General features: G+C 46.3%; 1 protein-coding gene across 3 annotated transcripts in view; it reads right to left on the bottom strand.

Annotated features, from left to right (window-relative positions):
- The window catches only part of fndc3a (fibronectin type III domain containing 3A), a 68,809-nt gene that overhangs the window by 25,290 nt on the left and 18,019 nt on the right, over positions 1 to 25,500 (bottom strand). For 2 of the 3 annotated variants that reach the window (XM_056611355.1, XM_056611354.1), the window contains exons 3-6: positions 17,870 to 17,945; positions 3,184 to 3,260; positions 2,170 to 2,416; positions 1,350 to 1,664 (exon numbers count right to left, since the gene is read on the bottom strand). In XM_056611355.1, the coding sequence (XP_056467330.1) occupies positions 1,350 to 1,664; positions 2,170 to 2,416; positions 3,184 to 3,260; positions 17,870 to 17,945 (715 nt within the window). Of the gene's footprint in view, positions 1 to 1,349; positions 1,665 to 2,169; positions 2,417 to 3,183; positions 3,261 to 17,869; positions 17,946 to 19,656; positions 19,818 to 25,500 lie in introns of those variants that run through there. The other variant, XM_056611356.1, reaches the window with a different exon arrangement.

The raw sequence follows: 25,500 nt of genomic DNA, 5'->3' as shown, positions 1-25,500 counted from the left end.
GGCTTTATGCAAACTGAGATTTAGAGCAGCTTCTGGTTCATTTCTGGCATTAGCATAGCTGCAGGTGTATGAATGCAACACTTCTGAAAAAGGTAAGGAGAATTGGAAGGGAGAGAGGCTGCGTTATTTGTTTCAGAATCTTGCTCTGGCTCCGTGCGGCTCTCCCCTACAGCCACGTTAATAATAGCCGGAGGCAGCCCGGCTCACCCTGATGCGCGTGAGTCACGAAGAGTCTCTGGCGGAAATAGCTCCACATCATCTATAAATGTATGGATGGGACCTATTTAAAAACAACGATGTGCACGTATCCGCGGGTATTATTCTTCACCAGTGAAGTTTTCAGGTGACGTTTTCTATATCCCAGAATAAACATCCTCCACAATGCAGCTGGTTATACCGCAAAGTGATATTCTGGTCGGTCCCCCACTGCGCTGATGCTCACAGAACTAGCTGTAGTTCTCGAGAGGCAAACTACTCAGAGGACCATTTGGCTGGGGATTGAACAGCCAGTCGGTAGACTGGCCCTGCAGAGGAACGGAGGTGACAGCCCGACCACAGCATTGTTCATCTGCTTCTGTGATCACTTTTGTCCCCGAGGTTACTGACTTTAGTGCTTGCCTATTTGGGGAACACAGGACAAACTATCCCTTTCCCCAACACTCGAGCATTGTGCCAGCTCAGTCCGTTGAACTGTCTGGTGTTTGCACTATTGGTACATAAAGCGTACATAAAGCACACAAGCAAACAGATTTTTTTAGCCTTTAAGGACTAAGGCCCAATCCCATTTCTACCCCTCCCCCTTGTTTTGAAGGGGTAAGGGAAAGGGGTAAGGGGTAAGGGGTAGAAAAGGGATTGGGCCCAATCCCATTTGTACCCCTTACCCTTACCCCTTCCCCTTCCCCTAACCCCTTCCCCTTACCCCTTCAAAACAAGGGGGAGGGGTAAGGGTAAGGGGTAAGGGGTAGAAATGGGATTGGGCCTAAGTAGGGTTTAGGGCATCTTGCACAAGGATGCCTACAGGGTAGGCTGTGGACATGGGGTTCAAATTCCGACCTAACCACAAGACGTCAAAACTATTGAATGCATATTATTCCGATATCACTTTACTGGCTACCGATAAAAGTAAATTTTTTACACCGTTGTGGGTTTGTATATAACTTGGTGTACTAAATTACTGAAATTCTGCATTTACTACACATTGTTCGTTGACGGTCAACTGCTCCTGCTTGATGTTAAATTAATAACTGATGGCATTAAATAGAACTTGCCCATGGCCTAAATCACGTAAACGTCCTGTATATCCATCTCCTTATATGGCCATTAAAGCATTAACATTTTTGATTACGTACCTTCTGATTGGTTGCTCATGCCTCGCCCACCCAGACCGTTGGCTCCAGCTCCGGCGCTGGCCAGCCCAGCGTCAAACTCCAGCCCCTTGCCCCCTACTCCGTTATGGACATCAGCCGCGGTGGGGGTGCTGCCGCGGCTCTTCTGCGGCGAGGACGGGGGGCTGTCCTTCAACGGTCCACCACCTCCTCCCCCACCTCCTCCTCCACCCTGTCGCTCCTTCAGCTTCTTCTGCAGGCGCTCGTAGGTTTTGCTCATCCGGTCGTCCCGGTGGACAAACTGTGGACGCCCGTGTTGGGGGTGGGAATCTGTGGAGACTGAGGGAGGAGACGGAGGGGCGGACCATGAGAAGACGCACCCAAACACAAACCAGGTCAGCATACACACGTCACAGATAAGGTCAAGAACTGAGACGCTGGGCCCAGAGCTGCCCAAAACAGGAGCACCTTACATACCCACTGTTTATCCTGCTACTTGTTCAGATACTGCCCTCAACTCACTCCATTTTACATTTTAGGGGACGCTTTCATCCAAAGCGACTTAGTTACAACCATGCGTTCACACATTCACTGACACCGACGGCGGAGTCAACCATGCAGGGCGACAGCCAGCTCGTCAGGAGCAGACAGGGTCAGGCGTCTTACTCAGGGACACCTCGGCACCAGGAGGAGCCGGGGATTGTGTTAGCAACCTTTCCGGGTAGCGGTCGACCCGCTGTACCTCCTGAGCTACCGCCGGCGCACTTCCCTACCTTTCCTTAACGGCCTGTCCGGTAAGGTCGCGAAAACATGGACCACCCCTGCAGTGTTCCCCGGGACTCACCCTGCTCGGAGTAGATGTGTGCGGGGTGATACTGGGAGATGTACTGGGAGCCCATGTCCCCCACTCCTCCGGCCATGCCCGTGTGGAGGTAGGGCGGCGGGGGCATCATGGCGGGGTGGGGGATGAAGGCAGGCAGGTGGGCATGCTGCGGAGGCGGGGGGTGGTGCAGGGGAGAGTGACCCCCGGGGTGGAACTCTGGTTGCTGGGGCAACACCAGAACCCGACGCACCCCGTTCTCCTCGATGATCTGGTGGGGGCGAGAGGGGGAAACAGACGGTAAATGAACAGCCGGTCAACAGTCGGAGCAAAAGTTGGACAACAGTCGGTCAACAGTAAGCCAATAGTAGGCTAACAGTAGCAGTAACAGTCAGACCAAAAGTCAGACAGAAGTCAATCAATAGTCGTCCCAACAGCCAAAATTTAGAAAGCAGTCCATCAACAGCCAGACAAAAGTCAGGAACGCATGTCCCCATGAATATCAGTAAAATCCAAATATGTAAAATAAAATCTTTTTAAGATGTTTAACATCGGTTTACATAATCTGCGGACAAATCTCTACCTCTATGTGAACCTGGCTGCAAACCAATTCCCTTGCCAAGGGAAATTCATTACTTGAACAATATCTGCCTATAAAAATTTTTGTTTGGTTCCGGTTTCCGACCGACCCTGTCCATTTGTGTGCGACCCAAATTATTTTATGAGCTTTAAAAAAAAAAAAAAAAAATTATTTTTTTTATTTTTTTTATGCAAACTATAATTACGTTTTTGTACAGCATCTCTTCATTCTGTACAAGGATGAGCGCATTCTCTCGTTTTTAAATGAAAACAACCTACTTATCATTCGCTGCCGCTGGAAAAAAATAAAATAAAAAAATAAAATAAATTCCCTACCTACCCATGACCTCAACTGACAACCAACAGGAACCAAACTTTTTTTTTTTTTAGGCCTAGGAGCCATGAAAACATGGAGGTATGGTTACTGAAGCCGGTGGCCCATCCATGACTAGGACTTACCTGTGAAACATATCCAGGAGGCACATAGATTGGAGGCACTGAACCATTAGGGGACATCATGGGAACCTGAGCGGGACCTGAGAACAGAAGAGAGTAGAATACACTGTTTCAACTGCCAAACGCCTATGATGCATGATGAATACAAAATATGCACACATACTAGGGCTTTTACTCTGAACTTCGTTATTCGAATATCAAAAAATAAATCAAAATTCGAGCGAATAATAGGCAGCCCTTAATATTCGAACCTGTTATGGGCAGGCCAAGAGGGAGAGACGTTGGAGAACCCGACGCAGTCTATTCATAATATTGTAATGAACACGGAAGAGGCAGTGAATGAAGTATTGATTAGACAGCGATTTATTAGAAACCTAATAAACCGTTTGAACACGCAAGACCGGTAACCATAGCAACGCTGGTAAACAAACCTCGCGAAGCCCAATCCAGGTCTTACTGAAGGCATTTAATGGTCAAAATATTTTTAATAAATATTCAAATATATTTGAATATTAATATTAATAAACAAACAAACTTCAAATATGATTTTTGGGCAAACATCAAAGCTCTAACACATACACAAAAGAATCATGAGCAAACACTGGAGGCAAATCATATTACCTGAACTGCATTGGTCTACATTAGCTTAAGTGTTGGCTAAATGTGCTAATTATTAGTAAGTGCAGCTGGTTGAGTCAAATCACTTGATAGGACTTTTACTTTGTTGACCCTGGAAGTTCCTTGTCTGTTGATTTTCTTTATTAATTCGCTACTTAATACCCTACAACTAACGACTAACCATCCACACCTGTTCAGGGTTCTTCAAATACAACTCTCAAACCGCATTCATGGGGAATGTGAAGGTCTTAAACAGAACTACATGACAAGGATTTTGGCAACATTCAAATCAATCCTGCCAAGTCACACAAGGCCATAGTGCATTTACAACTACAATCCATAACAAACGACATGGGGATTTCAGGTGACTGGGAGCTGTGTTATTTGCAATAGGGAGGAGGAAGAACACAGTCTCCACACTCTACTTCCATTTGGTTGAAGGGTAATGTCACACTCGCCATTTGGAAAAAGTAGGACCGGATTAAAACAAATGGTCAATGGTCCAACTTTTCAGTCCTTTTTTGCGAACACAGAGTGGATGTTGCAGACTCTTGTTTCACAAGAGTACTCTCTTATATTAGAAACCGGCTGTGCGTGACAGTCCTCCTTTAAGTAACGACTGACTGAATCCACGACAGCATTTGCTCTCGTACAGTCTTGGCACGAGCGGAGATAGAGAGTGTGCGCGCAGGATAGAGAGAGAACTAGAGAAAAGTGCTGAGGAACAACAGAGAAAAACCACAACAACAGAGTACTGGTGGCCAATGAGAAGCCAAGGCTCAGAGAGGAGAGGAGCCAGCTCAGCAGAAAGCCTGGGAACCCGAGCCAGAACGAGAGCGAGAGAGTGAGACACGAAGAGGACTGGGAAGGAGACGATAAGACAACCAGAGGGACGGATCGAGGAGAAGAGAGCGGGGGATGAGTGAAGAAAAGGGAGAAAGACAGACGGGGAGAGTGGCGAAAGGATTAGAGAATAATGGGGATGAAGAGACCGCACAAGGGAGGGCAATATAAGAACCGAGTGAGCAGAAGAAGAGATAGAAAGAGAGAGCGTCCGTTGCCAAGACGCTCACAGATTCACACATTCTCCGTCCCTCTGCTCGGCCGAGCCAATGTCCACATGGCACCGTGAAGAGAGCAGCAGTAGCCCTCGACTCACACTAACCTCCCGGTCGTTGCACTGTAAAGGACTGGCTGTTCATGTTGTGGTGGGCAACACAGAGACACAGACGCACGGAGACTGACCCGGTCTGTCCCGTCGAGCCCCCCGGCGGCTTGGCCGTTTGAGACACAAGGGGCTGGCCTGTGGCCCGCGGCCAGTGGCCTGTGGCCCGCGGCCAACACCCAGCCTCCGCCCTGCTCTCCCCACACAATGCTCCACCTCTCAGGCTCCACGTCCGATTCCTAGCCCCTTCCTTTGGGCCGAAAGGGGTCGGCCTTAATAGGTACACATCATACTGGCGACCATGGGAGCCTTGTAGCCCACGTTGACTCAGACTGAAGGTTGATTCGTTTCAGAATGATCCATTCATCTATTTTTACTTTTGGTATCGGATGTGTCTTTATTAATGCACTATAAGTTAAAAGACTCATTGACTAGACCAAGCGTATTGACTAGATAAGCCTTAGATACTGGATGGTATGTCCACAATCAAATGACCATCCACTACGTCAGCGCAACATTGACGTTACAGGCATGTGATGAGTGGGATGAGATGAAGTCGGGATGTAACTCTGAGCTGGGGTTGTGAGCAATCTCGGATCTAATTAAAAAGGTCACGGGCCATGGGTTGGGAACACCTGCTATAGACCAAGGGGTTCATAGGAAAAGCAATCTTCCTAGGGAGAGGACTATAATGGGTGGGAAGTAGGGTCAAGGAAATACATTGTTCTTTTTGTTGTTATTAACAAAGCTGTGTATTGCAGGGTGAGGTTGGTTTGTAAATATTAAAGAGGGGTACTGATTGTTACTTGAACAAACCTATTTATTGAATGTTTTGGCCAAAGAATGTGTTGACGATAGGCTTATTATGATGCTATCCTTTTTCCAATCTCTAAACATATTCATAACACAAGAGCTTGTTCTGTTGATCAGCATATTTGGCTGCATCTGTTTTATTAAATGTGCAACATAAATGAGGTTTGAGTGATTGACAGAGCCATCGCCTCCAGTAAATTTAATTCTGTTGAAAAGCTATTTTGAGGGGCTAGTGTGACTTTATCATCAGACTCCTCTTCATCATCCAGTCCAGCCGTGGCAGGTCCCATGCTCATTCATACTGACGTGAACTGAATATATAGTGTCATCTTGGTGCGAAATGGATAAATAGACTGCAGCCTGGTCAGTGCGACGTGAGTGGTCAAGTGGTCAGGGGGTTTGGCTCCCAGCCAAAAGGTTGCAGGGGAATCTGTGATTTCCAACCGGCAGCACGGCACGCAAGTCAATGTCACGGTACTTTAAAACAATAATAATCGGAAAAGACTGTGCTAAGGGACCAAACTCAGTGAGTATTTCTGTGACCATTAGACCACAGTGACCCGGAGCTTTGAAGAGATCCAAGGCGGTCTGTGTGGTCGTCCTGCTCAGGGCTGGTGAACACGGTGTGACCTCGCCAGGTCAGTCTGCCCAGGACCAGGACTATTGCGTCACAGGCTGAGTCACAGAGCAACGCTCCGCATAACAAGATAGGCCTAGTATACAGGATTCCTTTGCCAAAGGCCATCCAATCGCTCTACCACTGCTACGGTAGTCGCCCTGGTCCCAGCAATGACGCACGTATTTCCATTTCAATCAGAATACATTTCCACTCGTTTTTCAAGATATTTATATTTATTTTCCTTTTAATTTTCATATGTTTTGGTCCCTTTTTCTGTTGGATCATGCATCGTTTCATCTTTGGATTCACTTTGCAATTTGAAAACATCACACCATCTCAAATATATATCATCTTCAATTCAAAATATTTATGTTCCCCAATCTTAACGGCAAGACACTTCTTCTCTAGGAGTCGGGGTACATCTGTTGACCTGAGAACACGGGTCGAGTGAGAACAGGAATCTACATTCAGAAAGCATCAGAGCGTAGGAGAGAGACCATCAAAAGACTAAGAGACCAAGTAGTGACTGAAAGCACAAGGGAATAAAAAAAAGAGGGCGGGGGGAAAGAGACCAAGCAACGGAGAGAGAGCGAGCCAACAGACCGATACGCCAACGTAACCCACCCCCTCCCACCCACCTCACCTCACCTGCCCCCTGTTCATTGATTTCAGATTACACTGACCAGTGAGTGGGAGTTCAAACTGTTTTCTGTTGACTCCTTAGATCAACCGCCAACCGACTCTCTGCTACTCGGGCATCACCAAGATCATTTAACGGGCCGATCTTAAGCAAGCGCCCATCTTTATTCTATCTTGGTGGGTGGGGGGAACTGAAAGCAGAGTACCGTATTCAGTTCCCCCCACCCACCTAGCGTTCAGAACCAAGATATCTGGTAGGTGACTGAACATAGCGACCATCCTTTGTTTCAAATTCTCAGAGTTTGCTTATGCTTTAAGCTTTTAACATTTATATAAGTAGATGACGTAGAAACTGAGCTTACATACAAAGCTGATGTTTTTTATTAAAACATCATTTCCAAAGGCATTAAGGAGTTGGTAGGGGATCAGAATGTCTTGCTCAGGGACACCGACAGGTTAAGGCTGCAGACGGTTTGTCATGTTTCGTAACTGCTCTCAGAGTATCATTTGGATTGGATAGATTGAAGCCTAGCACAGCCGCCTCAGACGCCAATCAGGGTCATCCCATTATTCAACGGAACGCATGTTCAACGCGTGAATCGTACACCAAACACTGCCGGTTTGCCCTGCCTCGCTCTCTCCCTCTCAGATGTGTGGCTCATTAAAAGCGCTAAGCCGGCGTTGGCGTAGGAGCGGTAAATACGTTGTGATTCGACGGCACGCCCGGGCCTACTACGACTGCAGAGAAGGTCACTTTCAGACGCGTATTGCTTTTCAAACACGGTGTTCTCGCCTTGTAAACTGCTAGAGGCGAGACACTACACAAACAGACGACAATAGAGCAGAAGACGCCGTACAACTTGAGACGTGTTTTGTTCGAGAAGGCTGTACGGCGTCCCGGTACTGCTCTCCTTGGTTGATAGGGACGCAGACTGGATGCTTTGTGTTCATTCATATGAAGGGTTCTGGGTGGGGGTGGGGTGCGGGGTAGGAGAAGGACGTTTTAAATAGGAACCAGAATAAAAAAGGGTAGAGTTTAAGAGGTCGAGGTGAGCGAGAGTGAGAGAAACAGACCGACAGACGGAGAGACAGAGGGACAAGGAGAGAAGATAGACGGAAGTTACGAAAGGTCGAGGTGGAGAGCGAGAGGTAGAGAGCGAGGTAGAGAGGTAGGGAGCGAGAGAGAGCGAGAGAGAGAAAGAGGACAAGGTAGAGAGCGAGAGAGAGAGAGAAAGGTTGCAGTAGAGACCGAGAGAGGTAGAGAGCGAGAGAGAAAAGCTAGAGAGCGAGGGAGAAAGAGGAAGAGAGCGAGGGAGAAAGAGGAAGAGAGCGAGTGAGGGGGAAAGGGAGAGAAAGAGGTAGACGGGGTGGAGGAGAGCGGGGACAAGCCCACTCTTTTACATCAGAATGACGCACAAGTGATGACAGAGATCAGATAAAAGAAAAAAAAAACACAGACCCCTCCCCCAGCTCCCCCCACCTCCAACCCCCTCTGTATTCCCATCTCATCCCCGTGTCAAGTGGAGCGTTGGTTACAGTGACGTAGTTACCACGGCGATCCTTCGAGAGGAAGCCGACCCCAGGGGGAAAACAAACATCGGTTGGTCAGTGTGTACGGGTGACCCCTCCCTGACAGGAATAGCCACAAACAACACCACTCTCCTTCTGGGAAGAGTCAACAGAAGGTCCAGAAGGTGGGGGGGGGAGGTGGGTGGATGACTGGGATCTATGGACTTTTAACCATGCAAGCACTTTGCTCTGTATTTTTTAGGACCACAGGCCACTAAAGTCCTGGGAACCAGACCAACCTGCAAGCTAATGTTGTATTGTGCGTCTAGCACCTCTGCCGTTCACTCAGATTTCCTGCAGATCTGACCTGGATCGGCACAATCACAAATAGACCTTTTCTATGCAGCAGTTATAATACGATGACTGAACAGAGCAGCACTTTTCATACACAACCAAGATGGCTGTCGCTGATTAGTCACATGATTTGTTGCTCTGATTGGTTGGAGGTCTATCCAATTGCGTCAAGGGGGATTTGGGTCTGCGCCTGTTGATAATGCCCCTTTGAAATCAATAATGAACTGCAAGGTTGCAGCCTTGTACTCATTTGCGAATTGGTCTGGCGATATCAGCCTACAAAAGTAGGTGCACACCTAAATAAAATACAGTAAAAAGTCAAGTCAAGATTGAGGGCTAAAAAAGGCGATCATTTGACTCTTACAATGACGTTTTTCTATTGGGCTGCTGCCATTTGTATTTAACTGACAAATAAACAATAGATGTTCTTAAACAGATTTTAGACAGAAACTCAAATCGCAACTATATCTGTTTTCCCAGGAGCTTTCCAAGCTTGGAAACAAGCAAAAGTATGTTACAGTACTGTAATGTTGTGAACAAACCGGTTGGTTTGAAGTGCGCACCAGGTTCAGGGTTTAACCCGGACTGACCAGGAGGAACGGGAGAAATGCATGAGCAGCTTCCGCTGATGCTGGGTTCACAAGTATGTTATAAGCTTCATATCCTGTCCTGCAGTCCTGTTTCGATTCTGAACCCATCTGTTGGACATAACCATCTTACAATGCAAGTGAAAAAATAGTTTCTCATCAGTTGCCAAAGAAGCCGACGCTATCATTCATTAGCCACTCTCCGGGTGAAATACAGTTCCTGGAACTTGTGTTTCGATTTCTGGTGAGCCGGTGCATCAACAGCACCCAACTCCTGACATAACTTTATGGCACATGTACTCCAAAAATCGAAATTCAAGGTCGTAAAACGAAATATTTATATATACTCGTATATGTGTACGAGTTAAATAAATTGGGGCCAAGGCTGAACAGGTGGGCAGGCCAAACATATTGATCTCGGCTCTTCGACAATAAATGGTGTGACAACATTTATGTTATTAAGCATTTCTTTGCTTACTGCCGACTCCCTTGGCAAAAAACACAGCAACACCATGTTTTGTTTTTTGCTCTGCAAGTATGCCCTGGCATGGACAGATTGATGCGTCCCCCGGCTGCCACAGATTCCAATCGTGTTCCGTGAGGGTCAGATTAATCGCAGGTATCGATCGCGTGGGCCAGAGCAAACCAGACAGCTCTGTGACTTATTTTAATGTATTTCTTGGAACAGAAACAACAACCCAAGACTAGAAGCAACCTGAAGTTAAAAGTTGATCTCCCCTACACTTAACAGACAAATACCCACTAAGCTAAGGCAGGACCCAATCCGAAAATATACCAGAGCTCGGAGAAGAAAAGAAATGTAAGCCATAAGCACCAATTTAATTCTCCAGGATACCCTCGTGCCGCCGCCCTAAAGAGGCCGCTGTATTGTGTTCAGCTATTGTATTCGCATCAACTTCATTCCATTCGGTTACGTTCAAATTTAAACCCAAACTCCAGCATTAAACCACACAAAAGATTAAAAATAATAAAATCGAAATATTGTATCACCATTTGTACAGAATCACAACATTTACACATATACATATCCTATCGCATGCAAAAAATCATAGTGTTGTATCATGAGTGCCCTGCGTATTCTCTTAGCTAAAAAAAATACATCGCCCTCCTTTTGAAAGGAGAGTCTTTTCCTATGCCAAGCTTGGGCTGCGAAGAAAAACAATGAATGCACTGCCACTATAATTACGCATGATAATTCCACCATTATGAATTCAATAATGCAGGCATGACGACCGAGCGAGTGACGTCACCAGGCGCTTGTGGGACGGGAGACTTAATGGGATCAGAACATGGGATTATCTCATCAGTAATGAGCAGAGGAAACCAGAACAATTTAACCATGGGACCACATCATCCCATTAGATTGAAAAACAGTGCAGCCGACTCCCAGCATCACATCACCATACCATCCATCTGTATCGTCTATATTAGAAAACTATCTATATATATATATATATATATATATATAGCAACACATGCATAACATGTTTACAGCAATCAAGGTATATACATAATCATGTAGCTCATGTAAATAGACTGTTGCATTTATGTTAACATTAATGTAAGAGGATGAGATGAGGCGAGGAATAGCAGAAGGGGTGGAAAGCGTTAGTGAACCAGTCCCATAGAACCATAGCCCCTAAAACGATAGTAAAAAAAATATGTTTCTATAATTATCCAGATATAAAAAAAAACGATGCCTTATCAGCAGGTTTAGGTTTAACGACTTTAGTAACCAAGAAGCAGAGCTTAAGAGGGGTGTAGGGGACGGATGTTTGCAGGGTGGTCTAGCTGTAGAAGGGGGTGGGGGTGGTGCGTGGCTGGCTGCCGGTGGCCAGGTTGGCCCCATTAAACCCTGAGCCAGAGCAGAAGCAGATGCCTGGATTATTAATTAGCGTTGATAAAGTGTCCCCATCCACAAAGGCAGAGAGAAGAGGGGGAGAATAGGCAGGCGGAGGAGCTGACAGAGGTTAATCATTACATCGCGGCCAGGCCAGGATCCTTGGCAATGACCGCCCGGGCAGGTGAACGATCTCTCTCTCTCACACACACACACACACACACACACACACACACACACACACACACACACACACACACACACACACACACACACACACACACACACACACACACACACACACACACACACACACACACACACACACACACACACACACACGAAATTAAAGCAAAACATCCTTATTCAACCAAGCTGTGGTGCTGACAGTTGGCGTGGAGTAGGAAGGGGGTTTGGTTTTTCTTCTTAATGCAGGACGCCAATAGCATGATTCCTTGATCCGTCCTGCGGTGAGGAAAAGCTCGGCCAGCTCTCTGCAGGGTAGTAATTTGCAATGACTAAGGTTTCATTACCAGATTACAGAGGCATGAATGGGTTCCGCTCGCAGTGACGAAAAACGATGGCTCGCATAGGGTTTCGAAAGCAGCAAGACACTGAGTGGGAGGGGGGGTAATAGAACAAATCTTCGGCAGACGAAGAATGGAAGATTCACTAAAAATATACCCCGACTGCGCGGAATTGTTTTGGTGAGCTTTCTGTTCTGCATTTTGTTCAGCATCGTTATAAACAGATCGAAACCAGAAACTACCCAGCCAGAGATGTGTGTTTTTGTGAGTGTGTTTTTAAACATCTTTTTAGGGATGCGTGCGTGTGTGAATTAGCAGAGGCTGACGTAGGACGCTGTTCTGTAAACAACGGTGCAACGAAACAACAGGAGCTGCATGTTACGGGTTGGGAACTAAGTAAACAGTGGACTTTTAATTTTTTCATCAAATCTGCAGGGCTTCCCGGCATGGCTGCTTGGAAAACCCACACACGCATTAGACACGCACATCCACACACGCATTAGACACGCACATACACACACACAAGCATTAGACACCCACAGATGACACACACACACACACAACCACACACACACCCCAAAGAAAAAAAACATGCCGGCGTCATTCTAGAAAGAAGAAGACCATTCTTCCTGTGTGTAGTTTTCAGAATCAAAGAAAACTGAAACTGACGTACGCAAACCAAGGCTGCATCTGCTCAATGAGGACCATGTACACCAGTGTGTGGTTTCCGAAAGCAACGGCTTAACCAGCAGAGGTCTTGCTTTCATCTTCAGCCAGTGCCAGCTTATTGCATAGTGGCAAAGTGATGTGACCCAGAGAGGGCAAAACACACTCATACCGATTTATTAGACGTACATCACTGGCCTGTCCAGCATGTAGTGGTTCATTGAGAAGCTCCCATTATTCAACATCTACATCTCTGTGCATGTGTGCACGTGTTCATGCGTGCATGCAAGATTTAGGGTCCTCAAAAAAAGCTTAAATTAAATAAGTTATTTTTAGAGACTTTGTGTGTCTTAAGTCACAGATACTGAAAGATTAGTATGTTTTTTTTTTTCTAAAGTTCTTTCTGTAAAGAAAGCTGAGAGCAGCTTGTGGTGCTCAACAATATTTAAACCCTCAATATTACTTTTGGTATTTATCAAAAATCCTGCTGCTTTTTATTATGCTTCCATTTTGCCGTCACTTATCTTAGTGAGGTACATTTAAAAAGGGAATATTGGGAAAGGAGGTTGAATCTGGGGCTGTATAACGGAGCAACAATGTTCTCTTCTCTATGGGACAGACAGGCTTACAATAAAAATCACTGTCAAAATCAATCTCTCCGATTCTATCTCAGCCACCATGGCAGAGGGCAGAACGTCTGGCAGGTGCAAGGTTGCCGGTTCAATCCCTCGACTCCTGATTAAAAGGGTTGGTGTGCCTCTGAGCATAGCTCCCGACCCTGGTATGTGCGTGGGTGTATCGGAAGGGGTTTTTGAGTGGCTGTGTCCAGCACAAGCACTATGACGATCACAATGGTCTGCTCACCAGCATTGTATCAACACAAAAGAAAAAGTAGATTATTGCATGATTTAAAATGATTGATTACCATGCTTGAAATAGTTAAAACCTCACACTGTGAGGCGAGGTAAAACTTGGACGATGGAGCTTTTCTTATTGAGAAGTAGCTTTCAACCTTGTGGTCATGTTAGAGACCCCGCCAAATTCTTTAGAGCTATTCAGTTACCTAGTCCCTTTCCGTTTCCATGACGTCCAGGACAAAAGAGAAGGTTTGGTGTGGTCCGAATGCCGGTTCAATAGAGATTTCAATTTTCACACACACAGATTTTCACACACACACACACACACACACACACACACACACACACACACACACACACACACACACACACACACACACACACACACACACACACACACACACACACACACACACACACACACACACCTGGCTCTTCAGGGCCATGTCAGCATGACATGGGGGTCCCGTTATGGCGTCGGCAGAGAGAGGGACCCTATCTCTGGAGGAGCTCCACGGCACACACTGACTACCAAGGGGAGGCAGAATCATCCGGAGTGACGCGGACGAGGGACGGAGCCAGATAAAGGACTGGCTTAAACCAGCTCAACTGTCCTGATGCTGAGCCCGTCCAACACACTCCCTGTACCCATCTCACAGGTCATCACTCACCGTGACCACCCCCCGGGGATTAAAAGTGGAGGACGACAGAAGGCTGCGAGTGGGGGCACGGTGGCCGCGAGCGTTAGGACCTCCCCTCTTTATGCGTGGGCGACATGGAGGGGTGGCGTGCTAAGTGCTTAATGAACACACTAATTGGCCTCCCCCACTTGATGCTCGCCGCCCCTCCCCCCCCAAGCCGGTTATTACCAAGGCTAATGTGTTTTTTTATTCTTCCGCCGATTTCTTTTAAAGAGTGGCTTCCTATTAGGGCAGGATGTCATGCGCTAACACGTAGCAATTACGCACACCAAGATGCTAAAAATACATGACTAAACAGACAAATAGGTCTGGGGTAGGGGAAGCTGGGGTGATGGGGTGATGGGGTGTTGGGGCGGGGTGAGCGAGTTTATCCTGATTGGCCAGCTCCTTCAGCTTGTGTCTCCTTGACACATTCCGGGGTTAAGGGTTAACGTGCACGCACAGCGTCAAGCGCACGCACAGTGAAGCACGCGTAGCAGACACCTAGCCGACCCTCAAAGAGCGCACACACACACACATCCTCTCTTTGCACCACGATGAGTCATCTCTCCATTCACGTCACAGACGGATGAGAGCAGCCTTTGACAGGATAGTTAACAGCCGCGCACGGCAGGCCCTTTGTCTTCCTTCGAGAGGAGGCTGTGCACGCGTTCTCGGGAGGAAGGGACTCATGGTTCAGGGGCGTCACGGCTAGCGCCCGATACCAGTATCACCACAATAATCCCTCTCCCCAGCAGGGGAGTGCCAAAGCAGGGGCTTGGGGTGGCAGAGGCCGCCTCCTCCAATACAACAATCGTAACGTCGTCCATTATTATCGCCCATATATTCTGCATCCAAAGCCTTGTGACGAGGACGCTGCTCGGACGCCTGGGTGGGGATGGCGGTGTTGCCCGGGGCACTGACCTGAGCCTCCTCCATAACCAAAGGCTAATCACAGTGTTGTGTCACAGACCACGCACGCGCTACGTCAAAGCCTCCACCCAGCTAGATCACAGAGACGTAGTGACAAAAGAGACAAAGGTATTAACCTGAGGGCATGAGGATTGGTGAGCGATATACAGCCTTTGCAACATGGACATAAGGAAAAGGGAAAGTAGAAAAAAAAAATGCTACTATTTAGGCTGGTATCTATAACTAGGCTATTATATGCACTGCTAGCTACGCTAGAATGACTACAATCCTTCACAGGCTCCATAAGTATAGAATTGGCAACCTTCTAGGCTGGTAGGCATTTAACAATTGATCATTGGCAAGTGGGATTCTAGCAAGTGCTTCGCTTGAACGCTAACCACAATTGGAACTAGACTAATAACCCTGCTGTTAACCGGCTGCAAAGCACACAGCTAACTAAACTGCTCTCTAGCCATTCAAGCTGGCAGCCAAACAAAGGCTACCTAGACGGCTAACTAGCCTGTTCATCTGCCTGCTTCCTAGCCGGCTTACCTGGCTGCCAACTACGCCAGTCCCAATGGACAGAGCGAACACACCGACGGCAGGCAGACTTTCATATCCTTGACATCCTTACTCAAATCAAATGACCTGCCACTCAGGGTGGAGGGGGGGGAGGAGGAAATAAAAGTGAGAGTGAAAATAAATGAATAAATGAAGTGAAGGAGTGAACTGCAGGGGCTATCGATCCGGATGTCAATGATACAAGTCATAATACTAACAAAGCAAGTTGGGCTGGAGATCGATACCCTTCTGCGGCGACCACAATATATCATAATCATTTACAATTACAGGCCTGCCAGCGATACCTCCTGCTGCTGCTGCTGCTGCTGCTGTGGCTGTCTGGGGCTCACAAAGCCTGGAGAGCTATGGATCCACAAAGCTCATTGTTGGCCATCACAAAGCCAGCGCAATCACCAATTGAGGAACAATCGCGGGGCAGAAAGGGAACGATAGCCATCCGGAAAAATAAGCATGTGTAACACATCTTAGTCAAAAACACGGCCCGTCTGCCGAAACCCCACAATCAACACTGTAATTATGGCAAACAGAGATTCCTCGCGATGATAACATATCGGCAAACACGACTCCTATTCAGTCATCTGTCAAATTAAATAGCGACAGACGCATGCCAAGTCACATTATCGGCAGCGAACGCCGAAGATGGCAGATGAACCGATTTGCGTTGGCTTTTTCTTGCATTTCCGGTGAAGGCTGGATATGTCGCAGGATAGGTGGTGGCTGAATATCAGTGGGAGATGGTATCGGTGCTACAGACCAAACTGATTTATTGGCAGGGGAACCAAAGAAGAACCACAATAGGGTGTGGGTGTGTGTATGTATGTATACTCAGGATTAAGACAATGCTATGGAAGGATAACGGTAAATGGTACGTTCTTATGGGGTTATCAGCCGTTTATTACTGGTCTGTCCAGCAGATGGTGGTTTAATGAACGAAGCTTCCAGTATTTACTTATATTTAGTGGAAACTTTCATCCATAGAAACACGTCCTCAAGGAGCTGGTTGGAGTTAAGCATCTTGCTCCTAAATCCACCCAGAATCCTCCTAGTATTACCCAGTCGCATATTGACTGTATCGGAAATACCGAAATGGCTTCTAGAAAACCCCGGCCAGTGATGGTACATTGTCTGTCTCTATCTAAGGGAAATGACAACATATTGCCAGTATCATATAAAAAAATAAAAAATAAAGTGTAGAAAAGGAAAGAAAGGAAAATGATTTAAATAAATAAATAACCAAGTCTGCTAAGTTTAAATGACATGGTGGCTTCATCATGTCGGCTTATTATTCATATTGTTTGCTGAGCAGAGGGCTGAATGGCACATGAATAGGAGCATGATGTTGCTTTTTGAAAACAAACGTCACGGCTGCCTGGATTCTCTTTTTGTTCACCACATAAAATAATTCTGCAGAGATGCACAGACAAACATACTCGTCACAATGTATTCTAATGAACAATCCCAGTCTTAGACATGGCTATGGACTGCTCACAAAACCCAGAGTGGCCGACTATCGGTCCAATACAGACATTATACAGTATATATTTACATACATTTGTCTTTTTTGCGATCGTCCTACTAATGTACTGTAGGTAATGCTAATGTTATGCAAGGTAATGTTAATCAAGTGCATTTAATCTAACGACTAGATTTTCATTGCAAAGGAGTTACATGGAGGTTAGCGGGCGAACGGACATTCAGCTTATTCGCATCTGTTCAGGCTTCAACGTGTTTCCATAGTGACAACACACATGGTACCTTAATCGCGTTTTTGTTTATTAGTCTGCTTCCCACAGATAACGAGGGTCTAACAACGTTAAGACCCTTTTTAAAAGGTAGACATTCCGTAATTTCCTGCCTGGGATTAATATTTTCTAATATTTTATCTTTATGGGTCGGTAGAGATAGGTAGAGATCAGTTGGAAGAGAAGGGTTAGTAGAGATAATGATTGGTACTAGAGATGAGTTGGAAGAGAAAGGTTAGTAGAGATAGTGATAGGTTGAGATGAGTTGGAAGAGAAGGGTTAGTATAGATAGTGATAGGCAGAGATGAGTTAGAAGAGAAGGGTTAGTAGAGATAGTGATAGGTAGAGATGGGATGTTAGAGAAGGTTTAGTAGAGATATGACTAGGTAGTGATGAGTTGGAACAAAAGGATGCGCACAGATAAATATATCATTAGAGATGAGTTGGAAGAGAGAACAGACAGAGATCAGTACAGATGAGTTGGAAGAGAGGTTAGACTTAGAGATCCGTAGAGATGGGATTGAGAAGGGTCAGTACAGAAAGAAACGGGTAGCTTACCTGTGATACACTGAAACTGACCATCCTCTCGTCTGATAGTGAAGGCTTCCCCTGGGTTGACCTGCACCAGGATTACCTGTGGACACAAAGCAATCAGGTAAGAAACCAATTTCTCAATTTCAAAATCACACACGCGTGTTACATGGAACTGCACTACTGTGTTTACTCATGGCAGCATCTGCTTTTTATTTGCCATGAAAATATAGTAAAAGGGATGGCTAAAACAGATAAGTAGTTGATAAAACCAACCCCCTGGCAAAACTATATGGCCCTATATGGATATGAATTATCAAGGATAATAAAAATAGAAAAAAATATAACATTTTATAACCCAGCCCAGGGATTGTGTTGCACAGGGGTCGGTTATTCTCCATCATTTTATTTCTTTATTTGCCTGCAATAAGGCGAAATGGCTCTTAACTGCTTTCGCTTATTTTTTATAACGGGAAGAGTTGTGATGACAGAGCAATAAGGACAATAAGGACTTTAACACAGGAGGAGCCCAGGGTCCGTCATTAACATACGGTGTGTGTGTGTCTCCACCGTGTCAACAGCGTCATCACCTGCCCTCTCCGGCCACATTTACCGGCTGCTTTTTTAACGTGGCATTTTGGTTTTTCGTGAAAGGTTTTATTTGACCAGATGACAAAAAGCGCAATCATATAACAAAAAAGAAGAAAAGAATACGAGGGTGTGACGACAGCGCTGCAAATGTAAAAAAAAAAAGTAAATGTGTCTTCATATTGATATGTTAACGGTATTTAACAAAATTAATGCAATATGAGAAATATGTAAAATACATACATAATAACAGAGAAATATTTTGGATGCGAAGAATACAAATATGATTCCACACAAATAATAGGCAAGAAGAAAGTGATTATATTGACAAAATTATAGTTGATTTGGATCAAACGTTATTACCGGTATTTGACAATATTGCCGCACATCACGTTACAAATGGGAATGGGAAGGCAGAGAAGGCATTCATTCAGTCTCACTCATCTGAAAGAGCCTTATAACATTCAGAGATCAGATCGCATTACTGAAAAAGCAGCATTTTCAGACGATAAACCTATATTACCATCTTACAATAACCAAGGTCCCAGGGGACTCTTCGTCTCATATCCCAGAATGATTATATTGCCTGGTTCCATCTAAAATAATGGAGGCTCCGTTCGGTTTCTACCAGAGAAAGGCAGCCAGATCTACAAGTGGTTCCCTCTCCCCTCGCCTTACAGAAGGCAAGAGGCAACACAAAAGAACAGATTCACTCAACTATGACATTTCTTTTAAAGTACGCATATAAAAATGACAGCAAGCTTTTTAACATCAGTTGAATAAAACGTCGTACTAGACTCAAATCCCCCCACTAGCGTTAGCTCGGTATGGATTTTAAACGGATAGGGAGGAAAGAAAAAAGAAAAAAGAAAAAAAAGGGAGAAAATCCACAGGTTGTTCCACACTGCAGCCGTCACTACACAGCCTCAAACCAACCAACCGATCCATCCCCAAGCCATTGTCTCTCGGAAGCAGAAAAGAAAACCTTGGTTAAATAGAAACAATAAATAGACCCAGACGACGTGGAAGTGGGAGTGAAGTCAACAGCAGCACAGTGACAATCAAATCCCTATTCTCTCCGTCCGGCGGTAATTGAAGGCAGCCAGAAGGCAGCTTCTCCACTCCGCCCGGGGCTAAATCGTGATGCTTTTATCTGCCCGCATCCGCACAACGCTGAGCACACCCCGGCGCTCCCGACGCGGACTGCCCGCCACCGCGCCCGTTACCTCGCTCTTGTAGAAATCCCCGTCGTAGCACCTGGCCTCCCACGGCGAGGGGCTCAGGCTGCGGCGGTCTCCCAGCACAGCAATCGTCAGCACCTCCATGTCGGACATGGCTCTCTATTCATGAGGCTTGCGGACGGAACGGAAGAGCCCCCTTTTTGACTGCCCCACACACACACACACACACACACACACACACTCGCGCTGACATGCTAGTGCACACCCACGCCACCACCAATGGCAGCACTAGAGCCGGCGTGGCGGAGCAGGGGCTGTGATTTGCGTGACGGCGGTGGGGGGAGAGGAGGGGGAAGTGGTGAGGCGAGGGAGGCGGGAGGAGGGGTGAGGGGAGCAGGGGGAGGGGGAGGGACGAGGCGGGCGGGTGGGTGGCCACGGGAGATCTCATTGAATCAGAGTCAAAGCTCTCCCCGACCGGCTGCTTGTGTTACCCCCACCCTGTTTCTGTGTGAAATAAACACCTCTCTTTTGTTGTGTTGCTTTTATCTTCCCCCCCCCTCCCTCCCTCCCTCCCTCCCCTCTCAGTCCCTCTCTCTGTTCATCTCCCTTCCACACAACCCCCCCCCCCACCCCCAACTCAGAACTCAAATCCAAAAATCAATACCAAGCCATTCTTGTCCCTTAGATAAATAACGATTACAACAGGGATGAAACGAGGAGGGAGGTAGCAGAAGGGAGAGAAGCAACCAGGGACAGAGAGAGACTTCTAAGAGACTAGTACTTACTGTTGCCCGCATCTCCTTCTCTCATCCAGCCGATGCTATTCAAGCGGTCACAAAAAAAAAAAAAAAAACAAGAGACGGCACTCCCGAGTCTATAAGTCCCTCTCCCTCCTCTCCCAAAGCCTCATGGGAAACCACATGACCCTTCTAATGATGCGAGCACATCTGGCGCTGGCTCAAACTGCTGCCGAGCGTGTGCCTGCCCACACTGCTTCCACAAACTAGCTTTTACAGAAGCAAAAAAAAACTAATAAAGCCCAGCGCTAGATGGACCCAGGCAGCCAATGGACCCGTGGCACCCAGGAGGAAGTGGCACCGTTCTGGGGGGGGGGGGGGGGGGGGGGGGGGGAGTTGGGGGTAAGTCTCCCGGCGCTGTGACTTTTGGCCGGAGGGCTCCTGGTCCCCGGGGCTGGAGGTGAGAAGTGGCAGCCCGCGTCCGGCTCCTACGGTCTCCCAGCCTGGCGAGCCTCGACCGCTGCCGACCACGGCTGCCGGCTCCCAGGGAAGATGAATGTGAAAACGTGTCCTTCCTTTTTCCGTTCGCTCGCTCGCTTCGCCACAGCCTCAGCCACCCCGCCAGTCTCCACGGCAACCCCTCAACAAATAAGCCCCTGCGACGACGACGACGACGACGGCAACGACGTCGAGGAGGAGGAAGCTGAAAGCACAGACGCGCGGCTCTCGTCTCCCTCCCTCTCTTTCTCTTCCGTTTAGGAGAGGGGGCGAGAGAAGTCTCGGGGAGATCCCCCCGGTCGGTTTCTGTGGTTCTTGTTTGTTGTGTTCTTGTTGACTGTGTGTCAGTGACCGATAGGTTTGTGCGCACTCCACCGCGCCGCCTACAGAGCCCTGGCAGCGTTGGCCGAGGCGGCGGTGGTGGTGGTGGGGGAGCTAAGTGTGGCTACGCTACAACCCAAAGACCAATAGAAGGTAAACGGGGTGTCATGCTCTACGTGGGCGCAGGAGTAGGAGGGCTGGGATAGGGTGCTCTTTCTGCTTTTTTCTTCCCCAAAGACAACAAAAGATCCCACGCATTGATGATGGCTGACATGGACGATGACTATGCGTTGGCACCCCCCCCACTTCCTCTCCCCTCCACCTCCTCACAAACACAGCTATGGTTTCGGTTAGGTGAGTCTCATTCACAAGACTACACACACCCTCTGGCAATACTGCTCAACCGGCTTTAACTCGATAAATACTCCAATATCCTCTGATGTATACACACTATTAATCCTGTGATACACTTATCACTGCTCCATTAACATCACCTCTATTAATACTCCAATCCACTCCTCTGTTAATACTGTGGTACACCAGTATTAACAGTATGTACTACGCAAATAACAGTATGCATGCATAACAGTATGCATATAACGGGATGTACTACGTCAATACTGGCCAATGCTGGTCTAATAACATTAGTAATGTAAAAAAAACCAATTTATCAATATTCCGATACACATGCATTCTATTAATACTGATCGGTTTACATAAATACTGCATGTTTAATTTTCCAATATACTATTAATACGGCTATAATCCGTAACATTATCTGTAATATAAACACATCAAACACTGATAAATTAATACTATGAAAATCTAATCTAGTATACTATTATACTAATATTCGTATACCATCTTCCAATAGTCAAGATACCCACTTAATACCAGTATGCCCTTTAAATATTTGGATGCCACCTACAAATACTAGAACCATTTATTCTAAAACACATCTGTAAAATGACTACATTTAACACACGTCTACAATATTAGCACAGCCTCTGCGAATATTGGGATACACTATGAATATTTACATAATCTATACTCATACTGATCTTCATCCACTATTACTCCTGATAAAAGATTGAATACGACATTCTTGTAACACTGGGATACTCTACTGCTACAGGGATACCCTATTAATACTGATTTGCCTTGGAAATATTAAACATAACTAATGTAAAATTATGTTCAAATTATATAAACCTTGTTTACAAAAATACTAGACGATTGAACAGGAATTTGTATACTTTCTCCTTGGACCTAGAGATCTCTACCATCTTCGCTAATGTTGAAAAGTATCATGATAGTTTGCATTTGCATTGCCACCGTAGCCACGAAGTTGGATACTGAGGCCATGCCAATCTACTGACTTCTTTGTTGTCGATTCCTTTAACCGTCTTGCAGCCTTACTTGCAGCCTTGCAGACATGTCCACAAATGAACTTGGTTTCTCCCGCTATGGCTGACTTCAGCAATGGCCAATCCTAAACTCTGCGCGATAGTCATTCTCCCTCTCCTTTGTTGTTACTACCCACGATGTGAAAGTTTCCCTATGTATCTGTGCATGATATTTCCCCAAGTATCATGTACACTTTTTGGCTCACTGACTGTATGCTAGCTAAATCGATGCCTGAGGTGTCCTAAAAATAATTTATTCTTCATCAGAGTTCAACAGCACAGTTCAAAAACCATTACAGAAGAGAAAAAGGAAAAAAAAGAGCAGAACATTGCAGGCTTGTCTTCCAGGCTCCCATGACCAGCTGGCGTCCTCAGAAGTCAAGAGGAGGAGTTTCTCCATGAGGGAGTACAGTAAAAGGGCTGAGGTTGCAAGTATTATCTCACTCCCCGACACCAGTCATCTTTCATTCACCCTCAAAGTGCCTCGCTCAAAAAGCTGTCTACCTCTTTGCAGTGTTTAACAACAGAGCACCAGAGTTCACAGAAGGCTCCCCATGGACACGGACTTACACAATACCATTTTTGAAACGCCTTCTGTGTTGGAATCCACTGGAAGATGCATTTAAGAGACAATGACTTTCGGGAGGGTTTCAAGAGTCATGACTATTTGCATTTCCGTATCGAGATGTGGCAGGCTCTCTCCCTTGCTCCCACTCAATGAGAGCCATTTCTCTTTATTTCTACTTATGGCACCACGGCTGCCTAATGCACTACCATGAGTATTCAACAACACCACAGTCTGAATTAATTTTCTCAACATCTATTCCCATAAAATATGATACTTTCTCCAAATGAAATTACTTTAACTAGATCAAAACACAACAGAGCCATAAGAATATCATAAAACCTTAGAAATGTGCACAGCAGACCATTAAATCTGCTGCAGTTTATAGCGTAATTAAGTCATTTACTAAACATTAATCACAGCTTCCTTCGCAACAAAACTAAACGTGAAGCGTTTTGTTTTCATCAACATGATGTTGATCGTAGTGTGATCAACATCACACACCGAAACTTCCTGTGGTCAATGGTTTGTCGCAGATAAACAATACAACCTTTGGAAGTTATTCGAGTCAAATGTCTACCTTGCTACGTTTTCTGAATAAAAGGAAATGAAAGTTGGACATTCCAAGAGACCAGCCATGACAGAGTTCCAAAGAAAACTGCCTGCGTGAGTAAAAGAAAATACCCCTCAACTGCCAATTTTTTTTCTTAAACGTCACGATACGAGACATTAACGAACTGGTGTTTACAAATGAATAACCGCGCACAAAACCAATACCACCAGCAGACTTCATTTGACTTAAACTTATTGAGACTTTGGTTTGAACGGTCGTTCAAACGTATTGGTTTTGTGCCTGGTTATTCATTTGTAAACACCAATACCAGGGAAGAGAGCTTTCAAATGTTTCCCCTCAATGGATTAATAAATAACATCTCCTGGCAACAGCTCATGCCAAAGCCCTCAACATCAAGCAACATACATTTGGTGGCACGGGGAGCCACCAAACGATGGCAGCTCCCGTACTACTACTGTAGAGATAAAAAAAAACTGCCAACGAGGACCTGTTCGGGAACCCTGCAGAGATGGACGTCCACTGGCTGTAGAATTTATTGCATGGCCAAATAAACACCACACTGCATAGAGCATTATACAGTGGGAAAACACCCTTCAACCGTGCTCAGAGAAGGACTGAAGAAAATTTACAGAACCTTCTTTTGGAGCTGAATTAAGATGTTTGATTGAAATTGTGTAATAATGTCAAAGATGGAAGCTAATGCCGAAATGACACACACAAACACATTATCAAATCAACCAAAATATACCTTGAATAACAGACAGTTTCTATGTGTCTTTGAGAAACTCTTGCTAGAATTGCCTTGAACTTGTCGACATGTTGTGATGTTGTCATGCTGACCGGCGATGGAAAGGCCAAGTCTATTAGCAGCGGTGGTGGATATTTTCACACAGAAAAGACTGCGGTTTCAAACAAAAGAATGACAAGGGAACACGCAAAAGCAACAGGACCGGCAGCAACAGATTAACAGCATGAAGCCTTATTTGAGGACTCTAAATCCCCATGGCGACTCAGTAAAGGTTAGATATCACATGGATGGCTGAGCGCGTCTTATGTGCACTGTCTTCCTGGTCACGCACAAAATAAATCAGGGACTCAAAACCGCTAGTGTACCGACCAGGCCTACGTAGGCAACAGACTTTATAGTGACCACGGTTTTGATTAGCACCTGCGGCCCTCTGTTGTACAAATCAATTCCTCCCCGACCACTTTCACGTACGTCGTAACAGTTGTGTACATAAGAAGAAGTTACAAAAGGCCACCAAGTTATTCATTCACTTAATACCACTTTGCACGATCTGGTTGGATGCATCTAAACAATCCGTTTTTAACTGTCCGTCGAACGTTGGATTCAGTGGACGCCTCATGCCAGAGGCGGTGTCCCCTCTTCGGCACCATGACGTCTGTCCTCAATCAAGCAGAGAGAAAGGCTGAGTGAATGCGTTAGAAAAATAAATAAAACAGTGTTCCCGATGGGTTAATGTGCTGCCGGGCCAGGTCCTTGCCCGTGTCGATGCGAGGCGCATGGATGAGTAGCAGGCCACCTCGGAGGCAGGCGGCGGGGGCTCTGCTTTATTGCCCAGGAGGCCAGGCCTGTGATCCGACGCGCCTGGCTTTTTCACCCGGTGACTCAGGGCTCGGGTTCCTCACGATTTGTTCCTCTTTAATTGTTTACCGTGTACCAGCGGGGCCCGGCAGCTGGACTGACAGGAAGCTGGAGCAATTTGAGGGAGGGTGGGGGGGGGGGGGCAAAGGGGGGAATGGAAAGGGGGGGGGGGGGGGGGGGGG

The sequence above is a fragment of the Gadus chalcogrammus genome, chromosome 16, assembly GCF_026213295.1.
Source record: "Gadus chalcogrammus isolate NIFS_2021 chromosome 16, NIFS_Gcha_1.0, whole genome shotgun sequence".
In the NCBI taxonomy this organism is placed as follows: Eukaryota; Metazoa; Chordata; class Actinopteri; order Gadiformes; family Gadidae; genus Gadus; species Gadus chalcogrammus.
This window is presented reverse-complemented; position numbering and strand designations above follow the sequence as displayed.